The sequence below is a fragment of the Anopheles merus genome, chromosome 2R, assembly GCF_017562075.2.
Source record: "Anopheles merus strain MAF chromosome 2R, AmerM5.1, whole genome shotgun sequence".
In the NCBI taxonomy this organism is placed as follows: domain Eukaryota; kingdom Metazoa; phylum Arthropoda; class Insecta; order Diptera; family Culicidae; genus Anopheles; species Anopheles merus.
In genome coordinates this window covers 36,779,821-36,795,957 of record NC_054082.1, presented here as the reverse complement: position 1 = coordinate 36,795,957, position 16,137 = coordinate 36,779,821, and the positions used below count along the sequence as shown (strand labels likewise).

Genomic DNA, 16,137 nt, shown 5'->3' with positions numbered 1-16,137 from the left:
GGTTAGCCGAGCATAAGATACAGATTTCAATGGAGTGTGTCTTTTGCCGTCAGGATGGGAACTTCATGCCTCGGGTGGCTCGGGTTTGTCAACTGGTCCGAGCGCAAATTCAAAGCGCGTCCTGTAAACGACATCAACGGGGCGAAGGTCTATGCAACGGCTGGCCAGTGCGGATAGGCGAAAGGACGGAGTGTGAGCTACAGCTACGACGAGACGTCTCACTGCATATTCACAGCAACGCCCGTCCAGGCCAGCGCGAGCTCTTGATATGAATGGATGCTACTCATTGTTTATTATGCACTTTGGAAACATATGATTAATGCTCAAGTTCCTGTTGCGACGCGTGTAGACCGAACAGAACAAACAAAAAGTGCCCCGTCTCCGTGGGGATTCCTGTTTGTCTCATGATTCTTGCTTTGGTGAGTTTATACAACACCTTGACAATGTTCAGCGCTACAGCCGATGGGATGGGGCAGCTAAAATGGCGTAAAATGAATAAAAGAGGATAGAAAATTGTAAAATGACTAGCTGCCAGGAGGACGCCGAAATGGAACATGGCTGCTTCACCTCTTATGCAAGTGCCGAACTTACATTCTTCTGATTGGTGCATATCGTGGTGCGTGATTTTGTATCTCGCACTGTCTGTGGCATGTGATCGAAGGTTAAACTGATTCCCGGAAAGCGATCTAGCAGCGAGCGCGCACACACACACACCCTGTACGCACACTGTACTGACCTAGCTATTTCTACTTTCCGGTTTTTTAAGCCAATCAAAATCCGAGACCCACCCAAAAGCCACGAAGCCAGTTCAAAATGGACAACTTTTACTTTTGCAGGCCCCATTACTCGTCCCGCCTTCCCCGCTCCGTCCTCTCGTCCTCGCCAACAGTTTCATTCGCTTGGCCCTTCAAAGTGTAGCGCTCCAGTCTCGCTTGACGACACCCCTACCACGGTACGGGCCACGGTGGTGGCCGTCAGTTCGATTGAAATATATTCTTACCTTTCCTCGGTACCGGGTCCGGTGTTGCCAGGCCGCACACAGCTGAGCCACCGCCAACTGCACTTCGGCCGGCAGTTTGCCGGCAGGGGGTGGTACAAAGTGTCGCGAGCAGTTTGGCTTGGCAAACAAAGCCAAACATCGACCGTCCGGTCCCGGAGCCGTTGGATATAAATCTGGCTGGTTTTGTTTGTTCCCGGGTCCGCTGGGTTGCTTTTTGTTTTTCCTACCCCTCAAACTGGCCGTAATTTAGAAAGGAAATAAGCCTTGCACCGCCTGCCATCGACCACCGGGGTCCCGGTGTGGTGGTGCAGCAGCAGCGCCCTGTCACGGTCATAAATCATAATCATCTAATCTGTCCGCTTCCCGTGGGGTAAAGTGGTAACGCGTTGACCTCTAGCGGTCAGAGGCTTTTGTGTGCTGTGCGGACGGGTGTGCGGAGACACTGAGCGAGTTCCTGACTCTGGTGCACTGTTGCGAAGGTGCTCCGTTGCGCAAACTACTGGCGAGCAGTGAGCATTTATTTCACATTAAACTTTTTCAAGTGCTCGTTATGGAGCGTTTTCGCTCTTTACTTAACGCTTGCGCGTATCAACCGTCCAATCGGTATTTAAATGTTCGGCTTGCTTTCAATCATCTTACTAGCCCCTGTTGCCCTCATTTAGCGGCTCAGTCTATAGCTGTGTGAGTCACTGCAGTTGCAATAAGATGAGAGGGGGCGCTACCAACCAAGCCAAGATGCAACTGTTTACTTTTATTTATATAAAAATATTCCGAGCCCGAGCGGTCTGCCGGTGCACTTTCGCCGCACTAGAAGGTGATCTACTAAACCCGAATCGGCACACAGCACAGGAAAAAAACGGGGAGCAAATGGATTTCTTCAACAAACTTAGCCAACGACTATTTCCCTAGACAGCAAGGCGATGCTTCTATATCCGACTGCTGCCGGGACTCTCCAGTGCTATTGGACTCTCTTCCAGCTTCTCAGCCTGCACTAACTTCCGTTGCTGCCAAACTGCATGCCAGGCCAGTTTCGTGCAGCAACGTCGGACAAACGTGGCGAACATTTCAGCGAACCCCACTCAACGCGCATTTATGCAAACTGCACCAACTGTACGTTTGGCGTACACTGCACACGGAATCGGGGGCCCGGATTTGAACTATTTTTAAAATAATACCTCCTCACTCGTCTTGGGAGGGAAGGAGGTGTTTGGGGTGATGGGAAGCTTGAAACAGGCCACCGGCCCGATCGGTGGCAAGAATTAAAAACAACCTTCCGCTACCGATCTTCACTCTCGCCCCCGCGGTAAGAGAAATTAATGCACACCCGCACAACTCCTGCAGCCGTACCTTGAGCCAAATTCATTCGTGCAAGCGCAGCAACACCAACCGACGGGTGTGTTGCATTCGTCGATGCAAATGCGCTCAATTTTCCGTGCCGTGCCCCGGTGTTTGTTGGTTGGCCGGCCCGATCGCTTTTACCATCGTCACCCACCCACCGAAACTAGCGCTCTCGCCGTAATATGCGGCATGTGCCAGCTGCAACGAATTAAAAATAGTTTCTACCAAAACACACCCGTTGACCACAGCCAGTGCGACCTGCCGGCCGGCCGGCTTTTCCCTTCGGTCTTTGTCATTGTCAGTGTTTATTGCAAGCGTTGAGCGATCAAGTAAAGTATACGTGTTACGTGAAATGTCAGCCATGTAAGCGATTTACCATTTTTCCGCCGTGCTAAGGTTCAAGCAATCCATTATTGAGCCTTTTCAACGGTGCAAAAGCATGATCAACATGCCGGCATCAACATGGCACCGCTGCCTGAAGTTGCAAGTAAATGCCTCAATGCATGTACAGTTTGCTAAAAAAAAAAGAAACATCATGCAGCACCGCTTACTTGCAGCATCTTCTTCGCTCGGTTGCGGTTGTCGGGTTTAAATTTATTTCCCTTCAGGTTATATTACACCCCGCGGGGTAACTGATACCGTTGCCAAAATGGGTTTGTTGCCTGGGGGCCGTCGTAAAGCGGCGAAATGATACTAATTCCTCAAAATAAAAAAAATTATACAACCATTTACCATCCCAAAAATGATTGTAATGATGATGATGATGATGATTCAACGATCGTTCCTCAGCCGCAACGATCGTGCCCTCGAAAAAGCAAAGTCTCATCGAAGGAAGGAAGAAAGATCGACAGTGCAGTGTCGTTGATGGACTGCCGGGGGTGGACAATTAAATCCCTTCACCGGCCGTACCCAGCACTCAGCTCATCAATCGCCTGACCGATCACACTTCTGCCGCGGAACCGGTCCCATTTCCATCAGCTGACCGGACCAACGTCGCGTTAATATGGTCGAAATCGCAAAGGAAACAAAAGGCTCGTCCCCGTCCCTTAATTGATCGGACCGCTGAGTGCGCGATCGCACAGGCGCGTATAAAACCGCAACATTAAAAAAAAAGCAACGTGATTTTGCTGTAACCAGTGACATCTGCTCAATTTATAGCCGGCATTCATTTCGGTTCGGATTCAGCCTTTTTTGTTTTTTAACATCACCATTGATGGATCGGCTGTTTCTCACCCCTCGCTTTTGAGTGGTTTTTAATATGCGCACCTTTAAGTGTTAAGATTTTTTTTCAATCTACTAAAACGAGGGGCTTAAAAGCTGTGCTGCTGTAGTGTATTTTAAATTCTTCATAAAATATTTTTATTTCAAGGATACGACTGCTTTCAGCCAGAACACGAACCTTTCTCTATCATTCCGTTCGAAACCTGTTTGATGTTGTTCGCGAAGCGTCACTACTTCGCATGAGCAGATAAAATAAACGATAGACATGTGCCAGTAATTCCTCAGCCACTCTGTACATCGTGGCACCGTCAAACCGTTCGCTGAGTTTGAAGCTCGCGATTATGAAACACTCACAACGGAAGCTGTGTCGCTTGTGTGATACACCCCAAGAGGTAACAGCCAAAAGAGCTAGCCAACCATCGCAACTCATGTACAACCGCTTGCCAAGAGGAATGCTGATTTTGGATCCGTTCCCTGAGCCGAGGTGAAGGTCAGCAAGGACAACAACGCTGCAACGCCATATGAGCGAGCAGCTCGAGGAGCTCAATTTTTACCAATCCCGGGAGCATTGTGGTTTGATCGCTGCTTCATGCAGTACAGCCGGGATATTACGGCATATGCAGTCTCATAGAAATCTTAATGACACTTTTTAAAGCTACAGCAAAGAGGGGTGGTTTCTCCAGATATCCGGAAAATAGTGGCAACACCCCTCCCGCTGGCACCCCAAACTCCGCTCCAAGTGCTTTCGAAACGCACCGCGCGGCGGCAGCATTTTGGCAGCAGATTGTGTCATGCACCGTTTTAACGAGTTTACTTTCCATTTCCTGGCCACCGCTGCTCCGCCCAACTGGAGGCCACTTTCCATTGCGACCCCAGCAGCAGCAGCAGCTCCACCACCACCTTCTGTTTTGTTTTGTGGAACACCCCGATTCGTAGTGAAAGTGAAGCCGATAGCGCTGCGATTCGTTCGGCATGCGGATCAAGGTGGACCGGGTTGGCCGCCACTTCCGTCACCGGTGGTGTTGCAGTGTTGACTGATTCTCGTACACCGATGGAAACAAGCGTAGGAGGCGAGGTAAAAAGCCACACTGACTTGTCTATTTAGGACCTGTTCCGTGGCTCACCCTTCCGGAGGAGGATCATCATCACGACACTGTACGGCGATGCCTTTCTCTTCGCTGTTTGTCTTACGAAACGTTTTCGGCCAGCGATCAGCGATGCATAAAGCAGTCTTGCTCACCCCCCTGATGCGCACCAGCATACAATTTTTGACATTAACGAACACACACACACACCCCCCCCCCCCTCAGCTGTGTGGCACCTCGTGCCATGCAATCGTGCTGGAGCTGCGTAGACCCTCCTCAACCACCTTAAGCCGTCAATCAGCTGTTGAAGATCTCAGCCTCATGGCAGGTGTCGTGGCAAATCGTGGCAATAGAAATCGGGACACACGCACGTCACAGGGGGGAAATAGAGGAGGGTTGGTGAAGTGCACCGTACTGTACGAACCGCACGGGCACGGTTGAAGATGATCGCACGCACGCAGTGATGGGATAGTGAGGTGGCATTTTGCTGACAGCATACACACGAGAGGCAAGATAAAGACGATGATGAATGACGGCGGAAAGCACCACCGAAGCAGTGGACGGGGGGAGGGAGGGAGAAGAATGCACCTGTGAAACAAAGGGAAAATGATCACCCCGCTGCTCCGGTGTATCGAAAATGAAAACTCTGCCGAAACCGGCTGCCCGTGGCTGCTCACAGCAGCAAGAAATGAAAGTCTCTTACACCGCACCGACAATTTGCCGAACGGAATTAAGATGCTCCTGCGCTCAGTGCCTCTTGGCCAGTGTGTGGGGTGGGTACGCGTAAAGAGAGACACTGCTACGTACACAGGGGCGACTCGTGCAGGAGATTTTGCGTAATTTTTCAACCCCATGCCACACAGCCTGGTTTATGTGCTCGATTTCACTTTCCACCGATGACATGGCCGATCGTGGCTTAAACCATGCAGTTTCTTTCGTAAAATCTTGAAAACTGGTGCACTTAAAAACTAAAGCGGCCAACAATCACGACATGTGTTGCATTCCTTCATGTACATGTTTTACCTATCTCCATAATGTGGCATCCAAAATTGAAACACTATAGTAGCCGAAACTTCTCACTTCCGCAATAAGATTGGGCCACGATTTGCGCTAACATTCACTGTGCCGCGCATGCGTTTTCGTGTCCGTCTTGTTCGTCGCGTGTCGGTCAACATGTCGAGCCGCAGGAAAAAAGGGAGCTATTAATTTTGAAACTCACCAAAGCGGCCAATGGCTGAAGGACATCGGGAGCAGCGCATGCAGTTGAGTCAAAATCCGGCTTCTCTTTATGAATGTCGAACATAGCCTCGGGATTGGGAGCAAAATATGACATGGCCCCATGAGTTTTGGTGAAATGCGGACACACGACGACCACACAGCAACGCACACGGTCAGATCCGGTCCGACATGCAATGGTGGCCGAAAAATCGAGCAACCTGAAATTACATCAGCGTGCGTCTGCTGCCGCCAGAGGTAACAGACTGTTGGCGACCTTTTGCACACACCCCGAAATGGTGCTTATTTCCTCGGGCACTGTAGCCCGAACTAGTCCTGTGGGAAGCAATGCCTGTAAACCTGAGAGACAACAGCAATAAAATTGCTACTAAATTACAGTCCAATGCAAGCCGGTGATTATCGAACAGTTGAAGACGGGGGAGTACTGCTTATTGACAGCCGACCAATATTTACATTTGCTTTGCCAACTTACAATAAATCAGTGCCTTTACCTGGCAAACAATTCAAGTCAGTAACCGATGTCTCTTGTTCTTTTCTTCTCTCCCTTTCTTATCCTACAGGCGCCGATTGAGCTAACCAAGCGGCTGGAGGAAATTCGTCTGCTGGAATCGCGCCGCTCGCAGCGGCTGGCAGTGCAGGAGAAGGATACGGACTTTGCCCGGCTGGCGGATATGGCCGGCGATCGTCGACGACAATCAAACAGCATCGATGTGCCATTCTCACTGACGCAACAGAACGGGTAAGTGAAGGTGTAGTGGTGTGTTAATCCCCGGTTTCGAACCACGCCGACCCACACTACGGTTTGGTGCAGGACATAATGCTACAAACTACATCGTTCAAAGATCACGGCTGGCTGGCAATGGTTTAAGGTGGACCAGTTGCATGCTGGCGCGGGGACATACAATGTCGCAGGCAAAAAAAAACCACCACTGATGACTTACTTCACGCAATACGGGACACAGTGCCGGCGCCACACTTTGGCGATCTTGAGCTCAATCGCTCGCACGAAGCAAGCGTGACACGATCTCAATTATCTGCTCCGATGTGGTGACGTTTGTTTGGCATTTTAGGGGCACCGTTTATGGGTGCGAATCGAAACGTGGCCACGTCCACGTAGCTGCTGACCTTCTTTGGCAATGCGGCGCCCGCACTGGCGGGAAGGTTACTCCGCACGCTGGCCGAAAGGATGGATGAAGTCGCTGCTCACCTGTGCCCCGCTCAGCTGTGTGACGTCTTCTTTGATGCACTGTTTGTATTGCGTACCTGTCTTGCTGTTCCCCGCTTGTACTGTTTGCATGTAACATATGATGCAGCTCATATTGCACAGTGCATTGCTGCTGCAGCCAATGGGACCGAGTGCCAGTGTGCCATTACCCAACAAACCGCTTACGACATTCAGGTACATCGCGACAGGCTGTGCGCTATGACTCGGCTCGCTGCCAATACACGCGCCATCGTTTCGATATTTTAGTGATGCGACTGTGCAGGCGGCAGCTCCTTCTTTTTTTCTTCAGCACTCAGCAACTCCGATGAAGGACGCAACGCTAAGGCATATGGATTTAATTCTCCCTAAACCGCCTCTCCCCCGTTACTGGGTGACCGTGAAGTGTGCTGCCTTGCTTGTCAAGCGGAGAAGCAACGCGACTCACTCCACAAAACCGTCCCAAGCTCGCGAGGGGGCAACTGCGCCGCAAATGAAATTGCGTGCACACCGGCCGGCACAATGCAAGTGCAGGCAGCTTAATCATCTCGTCGGCCATTGCGCTCGCCATCGCGCCATCCGCAACCGGCTTTGTTCAACCGTGACATTCGTGTTCGATCGTGAGCAGCACAGCGGCTTCCGGTTGCACGCTGGAAAGATCACGTCGCGCACTGTGCAGGGTGCAGTAGGCTGTGGGCGCGGATCCTCAGCTGATCTGGGCTGAGCAATTTCACAACACACGCTGTTTTTTTTCTCTCTCTCTCTCTCTCGGGGTGATGTCCCACTTTTGCGCTTCTTTGCGCTGCGCTGCCGGGTGGTGTTTGTGCCGGTTTGCGCTCGTTGCATGTCCTCATTGCACGCGAATAAAACATGCACACTCGCGCACTCATTTAAAGCCGCTCGGAGCCGCGGGTTTTGTTTGTTTGTTCGTGGGCTCGAGCCACGAATCGATTGACGTTTGCAGCCGATCCGACAAATGAGGAAAACGCGTACCGACTCTTTGCGCAGGTAGTTGTGCAGGAAGGTATTATTTCTGACGTTGGTTCCGCGTGATTGTACGGCGATAGCACGAACACACCGCAAAGGGCGATTGTCGTGAGTGGTGAACGTTCTACCGAAAGTTGCAATGCCCACATGGTTTACGTGCACTCTCGGATCTGACGTGGAAGACATAAATGCAACGCAAGCCCTTGAATAGCGACGAGAAAAAACAACACACACACACACATACTTAAAGACTATAAAGGGAGGCAAGCAAGGGAACCAACCCTCACTAAAAAGGGAAAAGAAACGCACAGCAATGGTCGCGTTCGCGCACCCCCCGTTCCCCCACAATTCGTTCGCGAACGGCTGGTTTGCCGAAAACTGCGATCATCTGTTTCCCTTTATTTTTGCCCGCCCCACTCTGTGCGCTGTGTTTACAAGCGCTTTTGCACAGCTGATGAGAAGGGAGTGTGTGACGATCGTTCGGTGTGTTGTATTTTGCGAACGCGATCGCAGACGTGAAACGGACGTGCGAGTGAGAAGGAGAATGACGCCAGTAGGGCCAGGAGAAAAGACGATCGCGCGGCAGAGAGTGCCAGTGTGGAAAGCGCCGACCGCAATAATTTGCGATTCGCCGGCCGCTTGGGGTGTTTTTTTTTGCGCTGACGATGCGCAGTAACGGCTGAAGAAAACGAAACTTGCCCAAGGTCAGGGCATTTTTGGCGAACAGTTTTTGCACGCGAAAGCACACTCACACACACACACGCACACGTCCACTGAGAGGGGCAGAGTGAAAGAATGAAGCACGTTTGCAAACATTGCGTCGATCGGGCGGTGGTTGCGATCGCCAGTCGGGCGGCCGTGTTCGGTTGTTCCTAGGCCGTGTCTGTTTTTTGGCGCTGCCGTTTGCTGTTTTCGCCTGCAGCAGGGTGATTTAATAGCAACGGTGAGCAAAAAGGCGGTGTGGCGAATTTTTGTTTTAATTTTTCCCTCGTTCGTGCGGTTTTCTTTTTTAGCCGCTTTCGCTCGCATTCGGCTTGCGCGGTTTTCCTTGCGCGACCGGTGCGGTTTCTTAGCGTTTGCTTGTTTTTCACCCCTCCCTCGGTGAGCTCACCACTTGCACTTCGGTTTTTCTTGGTTGCACCGTTTGTAACAGGTGCCCAGAGGGGTTTGATTTCCGACGGTGTTTCTCGCTTTTTTTGGGCTAGAGTTTGTCCATAGTTGTTTTTTTCTTCTCGCTCTCTCTCTTTCTCTCTTTCTCTGTCTTTGCTATGTACACACTTTTTTGCTTTCATTTTTGGCTAACGGCGGTTTGGCACACATATCGCTTTTCATGGAACGGTTGCGAGATTTTTCAGCTTTTGGTTCTCCCACTGACCCGCTTTAGCCGCACTTCAGCCAATGGCTAATCGTAATGCCTGTAGTGTAAAAATGGCTGCTGACCGAATGTATGATGCTTGTCGGCGGGCAGGCCAAATTAGCAGCCATCGTGGCGACGCTCGCAACCGTTCCACCGATTTGTGCAGGAATGTGAGGAAATGTGTCACACCACGCCTTACTTTTGCACTTACCGCCCATCGAAACAGCTGTGGGAGAGTGTGGGGTATGGCGGTATCACTGTCTACTTACCAAAAAGCGTTACAGGAGAAAGCGGACGAGCTTGAAGAGGAAATCTTAACAGCGCGGGGCGCCGCTCCTAAAACTTGTTTTTGACCCTGGCACGATGAAGCTGACGTAATCGGGGCGGGGAAAGTTGTCCGCTGAAAACCATGCGAGCGATCATGAAATTTCATCAGCTTAATAAGTCATCTTCGCATCTGACACAATTCTGCTTACCACGAACGCATAAACCATTCAATAAATTGTACATTTGGTCCACATTTTTCGTACAGCACACGGCACGCGTGTCTCGGCGTGATATCGTATGGTTCCCCACAGGAATGGCCGTCCGCCTGGCGTGAGTCATCGGCTGCAGACTTGCGTTGCATTATTATGCCAATATTGCGCCATTTTGCAGCCGTGCGAAAGAAAGCTGACTTCATCGTACGCGGGTATTTCTATATCCCCTCGGTCAATGTAAACTCCAACGTGCCATACGTATAATTGGAGCAGATATTCGACGTTATTGTAATTCGTTTTGTGTCGCAACATGCAACATCGACTCATTGTCGGTTGTCCCACTGGCTCCTCCGGTTTCTTGTCTGGAAGGTTAATTGAGCTTAATGATGGTGCCTAGGCTGAAGCTCTCTGTCTCGTACCAGTTCACGTAATGCGATGATTATCGCTCTCCCACGTCAAAATACAGCAATGTGGCGGAAATCCTTCAGCCGGACGACGCAGCCTTACGGCCAGGTCAGGAATGAACGATCCGGTACGGAACCGGCGCAGGGAAAGGTACTCCCAAAAATGGTCCTCTTACCTTGGGCCATTACTCCATAAAACGATGCCAAGGTTGTGGAACCTCGCTGTTCGCTCGTTGCGGTCGAAGCAGTGGAATGGCATTTTAGCGTGCAAATGAGTGAAAGGAGAAAAGATTTCCTTTTTCGTTGATGGCAATAAATAACCACTACCACTAGCTAGTAGCGGGCTGCCAGGGTGGCAGGATAATTGTTTGTTCGGTTAGGATTAATTTATTGCATAAAGTCAAATTGTAAAAGTCAAAGTCCGCTGATGAAAAATAGAAACTCATCATTATGCTCCTTCAACAGACGATTGAAACGGCTAGACGCTAACATTTTGTAAATCTTCACAAGCAACATTGTCATTCTCAAAAGCACACAGACCTCAGTCTCCCTCAGTCTCTCTCCCTCTCTCTCTCAACTGTTCTAGACTAGCCGTCGCCTCAATCAATTACATCCACAATGTTACGACGGTTTCAGCAGTTTTGTGCGCGCTGCATGCAACGTTTCTTTTTCACCACTGTTGACCATGGTTATGGTTTAGTCCACGGCTTGGTTCTTTGTTCTAGGAGTACAAGCTTTCATTTTTAGCATTGGTTGCCCCCCCGAGAATGATCTCATTAGACTCTCCCCCACTCTCTCGCTCTCACCCATCCATCTATGCTCGCTTCATCGTCCTCGCAGCGAATTCCATTCTGCCAGAAGCTTTCAACGCCCGCTCCCTCCCATTAGATGGGGAAAGTTGTTCTTGCCAAAAGTGTGTGCTCTGCCAAATTGCAATCAATTTTTATGACACCTGTACCCTAACCTGCACAACATTCATCCGTCTGGGGGGAAGAAAGATGCTGCTGTCTGCAGCCTCCATATGGTAGCATTTCATCGTTCGAACCGCAACCGGCCCAGCCCGATTCCCGTTGCAAACCCTTCAAAAGTGGCAGGGAAAAACAACAAAATAAATTAACAAACCTCAAGCAACCACCGCAAAAAGACAACCCCATACTGATGGTTGAAAAAAAAACACACACACACATACGTTGCTTACCACCATACCAGCTGTTTGTGTCTTTCGCGTGTCGTTGAAGGTTTTGCTTTGCGGAAAGTTTTTGTGTTAATTTTTTCCCATTTCCACACACATACACCCCACCGAAGAGCTTTCTTCGAAAACAGTTCAATACGCGTGTGTGTGTGTGTGTGCTAGGCAGACAGCCGGCAGCCACCAGACGGTTAGTTTACCGACCGATCAACCCCGACCGGCGTGGTATGGGACGTGATTTTCTGTTGGCGTAGGTTAAATTTATCCTCCCCAAAACCAGACTGCCAGGCTGCTTCGACCGATGCCACAACGGGGTAGGTATTGCGTTTGTCGGTGGCTGGTGCCGGTCATAATTTCCCTCTCATCCCCGAAACCACCACCCTGACTCAGGATGCGCCCTGCCTTTGTGACCGTTTTGCCCTGTCTCGACTTACCCAGAGCGATTACCAAGTGGAAATACGCAGAGAGAGAGAGAGAGAGAGAGAGAGGGAGAGAGAGAAAGAGTGAGAAAGAGGACGAAAAATCGAACCGCATTTTCGGCCACCCCTAGCCCGCGCGCGAAAAGCTTGCAACAACCGATGAAAATGTCCATGACCTTTTGGATGAGTTTGTCATTCACTGAAGGTCGAATTTTCGTTCGTGTGCTGGCTGCGCTGGCTGGCTGGTGCGGAAAGTTCCTCCAGACAGATGAGGCAGTTGGAGGTTAGGGCCTAGAGGATGCGACAGTCAGTGCGGAGGGTGAAGCCAATACAGCAAGCGATGGGGAGCAAAAAAAGGACACAACCCACGGATCGAGTTATGGCTGGCGGTGTTGTGTTTTGGTCGTATTTTTCCACCGGTGGGGACGTGTCGCGGGCTGTATTTGGGTGCTATAGGTTCCTCTATGTGTCGAAAAGCGCTCTTTCCCAGAAGGTTACGCGTGTGGGTCAGTGCTTTGTACCATGCGTGATGACTGTTGTAGTTTCATGTTCTGTGCATCGCCGACGTTCAATTTTTGGGCTATACTAATGTTTCATAGAGCATCAACAAAACCTGCCAAACTGATTTTATTACTACAAGCGCTACCAATTACAACGTATTCCCTTCCAGCATCGATCCTTCCACCCCTTTCACTGATAGAAACTGTTGTAAAAGGCGAAATTTTGTATCGATTTTTCCACCCCGGGTCTCCCTTATGTGCGCCGATACTCCAGACGGCAGACGGCCGCGGCCCATTGCGCTAGGACAAAGGCTCAATTTACAGCCCCAAAACGATTTTGTCGCCGGCGAATGTCGAAAAAATGAAGCCCCGAAGGTTGAAGGTTAGTCGGAAGGCAACACCCAAAAATTGGGAAAGAGGTGATCCAGTCTCATGCGGATGCATTTTTCTGTTTGTCCATTGCTTTGTGCCATCGATGGCGCGTTACAGAGGGAAGTCGTGGGGAGTTATATACAGACTGTAATTTCATGTTTGCAGTACTTGCATCTGTGTCATCGCTCAGATCAAACGGTCCTAGAAGCGCTTGTTATTGCTGTTCAGGGGGCTTCATTCGCTTTCATCCAACTCAATTGTTGCTCCTTTTTTGTCCCTAAATTTAGCCAATCATAACGCTTCTATTTTGAAATGTTTGACTTTTATTCGCCTTGGGTGTCTGTACAGCCCACCACGTTCTACATTCTGACGACACCTGAGATCTACAGGCCGGCCCGTTTGAAGGGGGAGATAGGGATCACTTTCAAACATCATGAGACCTGGTAATCGATTCGCTTGTGTTTAGAATACCGACCGGTCCGGCCCCACCGTTCTGGTGCACTCTTCTCTTTTGCTTCCAATTTTCTCACCAATCTTCGGTATCCGGTTACCAGACAAGTATGGCCACCGTCGGTGGCTAGCTCCAACCGAAACTATATTGCGGTGGTACGCTGCAGCAGCACACTCTGTGTCAACGTTCATTTTCTCGCATGCTTCAGATCCTTTTTCCGCACACTGACAGGGTTTTTTTGTGTGTTGTTGCTTGCTCCACGCATCTAACCCAGGCAGAACTGGGTGTGAAGAGGGAAAGGGAGCCCAAAATTTGCCAACCAGAACGTTCTCCCCACCAAGACTCAAACGCTGCACACACAAAAAAACGAGCGCAAGAAGACCGCGAAAATGACGTGGACACCCGATTGCGCTTCTGCGTGCAACTTTGCAGCTTTTTGGAAAGGTCAGCTGAAGGTGAGATGCGATCACGAACGAGCTCACGTCAGTCAGCGAAACAGCGCTGCGAAAAAAAAGCATAACTTCCCACCCCTCACCGCACCATCGCCGACTGCATAGTCTGCAGCTCCGGTTTCGGTAGGTTGAAATTGCGTTTTCGCTCGCTGCAGATTGCTTCTTTTGTCGTGCCGTGCGCTTCCTTTCATGCCCCTGTCCTGCCCATCTTCTGCGTACGCGCTGAATTCAAATTCGTGTGTTAGCTTTCCGTCCCGTGCTCGGTTACACAGATGCATTAGATCTGTACACTGCTGCCGCCGGTGCACTTTCCACCGCGCACCAACGCCACCCAATGCCCGCGACGGCGCGGAGATGGCAAATAGAGGTTATGAAAATGGATTGACGAAAAAGCGCGCTACCCCGCCGGGGAGTTGCATTTCGGCCGAAGGTTGTCTTCCAAGAAGGTTGTTTCAGTTCGTTTTTTTTTTTTGTGTGTTGTTGCCCAATTTTGTGTGATCGTCTGGGACGCATATCGAGCAGAGGGGGCATCTTCGAAGTAAGCTAATAAAATATTACTACCATCATGAAAAACTTAGCATCGGAAAGTGTCTGTGTTTAAACGATACAAAGACTGGAGAGACGCCCAACCAGAACGGCGGACAGACGAGACCGAGACGGAATGTCTGATCAGGGACGCTGCTTTGAGCGACCAACACCACCATCACCACCGTCGTCGTCACGACAAGACACAGCGAGCGATAGAATTTGTGGGTCTGTTCAACCTGTCTGGTGGCCTAGATTTCAAGTTACTCCAAAAATCCCAAAATTGTAGTCAACGCTTCACTTCGATTAACCTCATTACCCGGCGGGGCTGAAGTGATTCCTTTCGTATCGCATCATCAGATTGAGAACGCAGCATCAGAGTGGGATGGGATTTCTTTCTTGTGAAGATGAGGACAGCAGCTACATTATCATAAAAAACCCCCCTGCTCGCTGTGCTTCAACTTTGTTGCTTGGCAACTGTCTGGTTCTGGGCCCGGAGTGTTTTGAAACCCCCTAGGGTATGTCGATGCATTCTGACTCCATCCAGAATGGCTCAAGATGTTAAAACACTCGATGAAATCGTCACCATGGCTACGTGGACGATGAACTCGTTCGCCAGAAGCCGTAGCACATTGACATCGTTAACTGGAATTTCCTCCCATCTCGGCTTTCTGGCTGGTGGTGGCGAACTCCCTTCGCTTCCCTTCCGAGTCGGTCTACAGCCTCGAACGACGGAGGATGCCTTAATGAGCGGCAGGATTTCGTGTTGACACAAAAATTGGAAGCTCACTTTATTTGGATACCGTTTTGGAATTGGATAGCTCCGGCTTTGTTGTCTTTGCTCATTGAAAGGATGCTCCCACCCCCGGGTGGGAGGGAACCATCACAATCCAGAGGTCGTCAGCATCGGCGCGTCTGGAAGCCGGTCATCAAACCTACCTCAACCGAATCTCGCGAGACCGCTTGCAGAAATGCTTTCGCCGCCATTTCTCATCGTACTCGCCCCTGCTCCACTGCCACCCCACGGTCGGCTATTTCGCTTGGTGACGATGAAGAAAGGCCATGGACGATGACTGGGTAGCGCGTTACATTTCATACGATCGCACGATTGCAAGCAAACCGTCCCGACCCACCTTATATTTCGCCCACTGGCCCCGTGGTGAACGCGATACAAAAAAATACATGGGGAGATATATAAATGTATATAGGTGGTGAACTGTGCTCCACTTGCAATCTTCCATCGACGTTGGACGTTCTCATGCTGATGAAATGGACTGGGACGGTGAGTTTGGATCCGTCGAGAATCTGATTGCGAGACGTCAGCGAAAAGTCGTCGCTTGGTACAATTTCAGTTCAATATGTGTTTATGTGCCACGTTAGCTTAGGTCAGGATGGAGTAGCAGCAGTGGTGGTTGGTGCGATTTTTTGAAGTTGCCGTGGTCTGTTGGCGATTTAGTGAAGAACAAACTTAACGATAAACTTTTGCAGTGAAGCTACCGAGTAAGGAGGGGTACTCGGTATGCCATCAATGATTGATGGCATGGAGCCACTCCCTACAAACACACACGCAGTACACGCAATCAGAAATTCCCTTTGCTTAGTAATTCTACTGCCCGCGGCTGTAATGATAGCGATTTTTACCCTGTTTTTTTATTGTGATTGCACGCCATTTTGCACACGGGATTTGTACCACAAAGGACCACAAAGAAGCGAAACGTCATTTGTGGTACGACAAAGAGCTGCACAGAGAGAGAGAGACGAGAAAAGGAAACCCCCATTACACAGTTGCGTACTGTTCGCCCATATATTATTGCGAAACATTGAAGCTTTTGGAGCAGTGGAAAAAAAAAACAAAACAAAAAAACCAAAGCTCAACTGCAACGAACCGCCCGCGTCCTTCGCTGCACACTGCTCATTATCT

At 50.1% G+C, this 16,137-nt stretch overlaps 1 protein-coding gene across 1 annotated transcript in view; it reads left to right on the top strand.

The window, feature by feature from the left end:
* LOC121588966 (zinc finger protein 395) overlaps positions 1-16,137 on the top strand; it is a 90,896-nt gene that overhangs the window by 37,582 nt on the left and 37,177 nt on the right. The window contains exon 2 of the mRNA XM_041907453.1: positions 6,441-6,619. Coding sequence (XP_041763387.1) covers positions 6,441-6,619 — 179 coding nt within the window. The remainder of the gene's footprint in view (positions 1-6,440; positions 6,620-16,137) is intronic.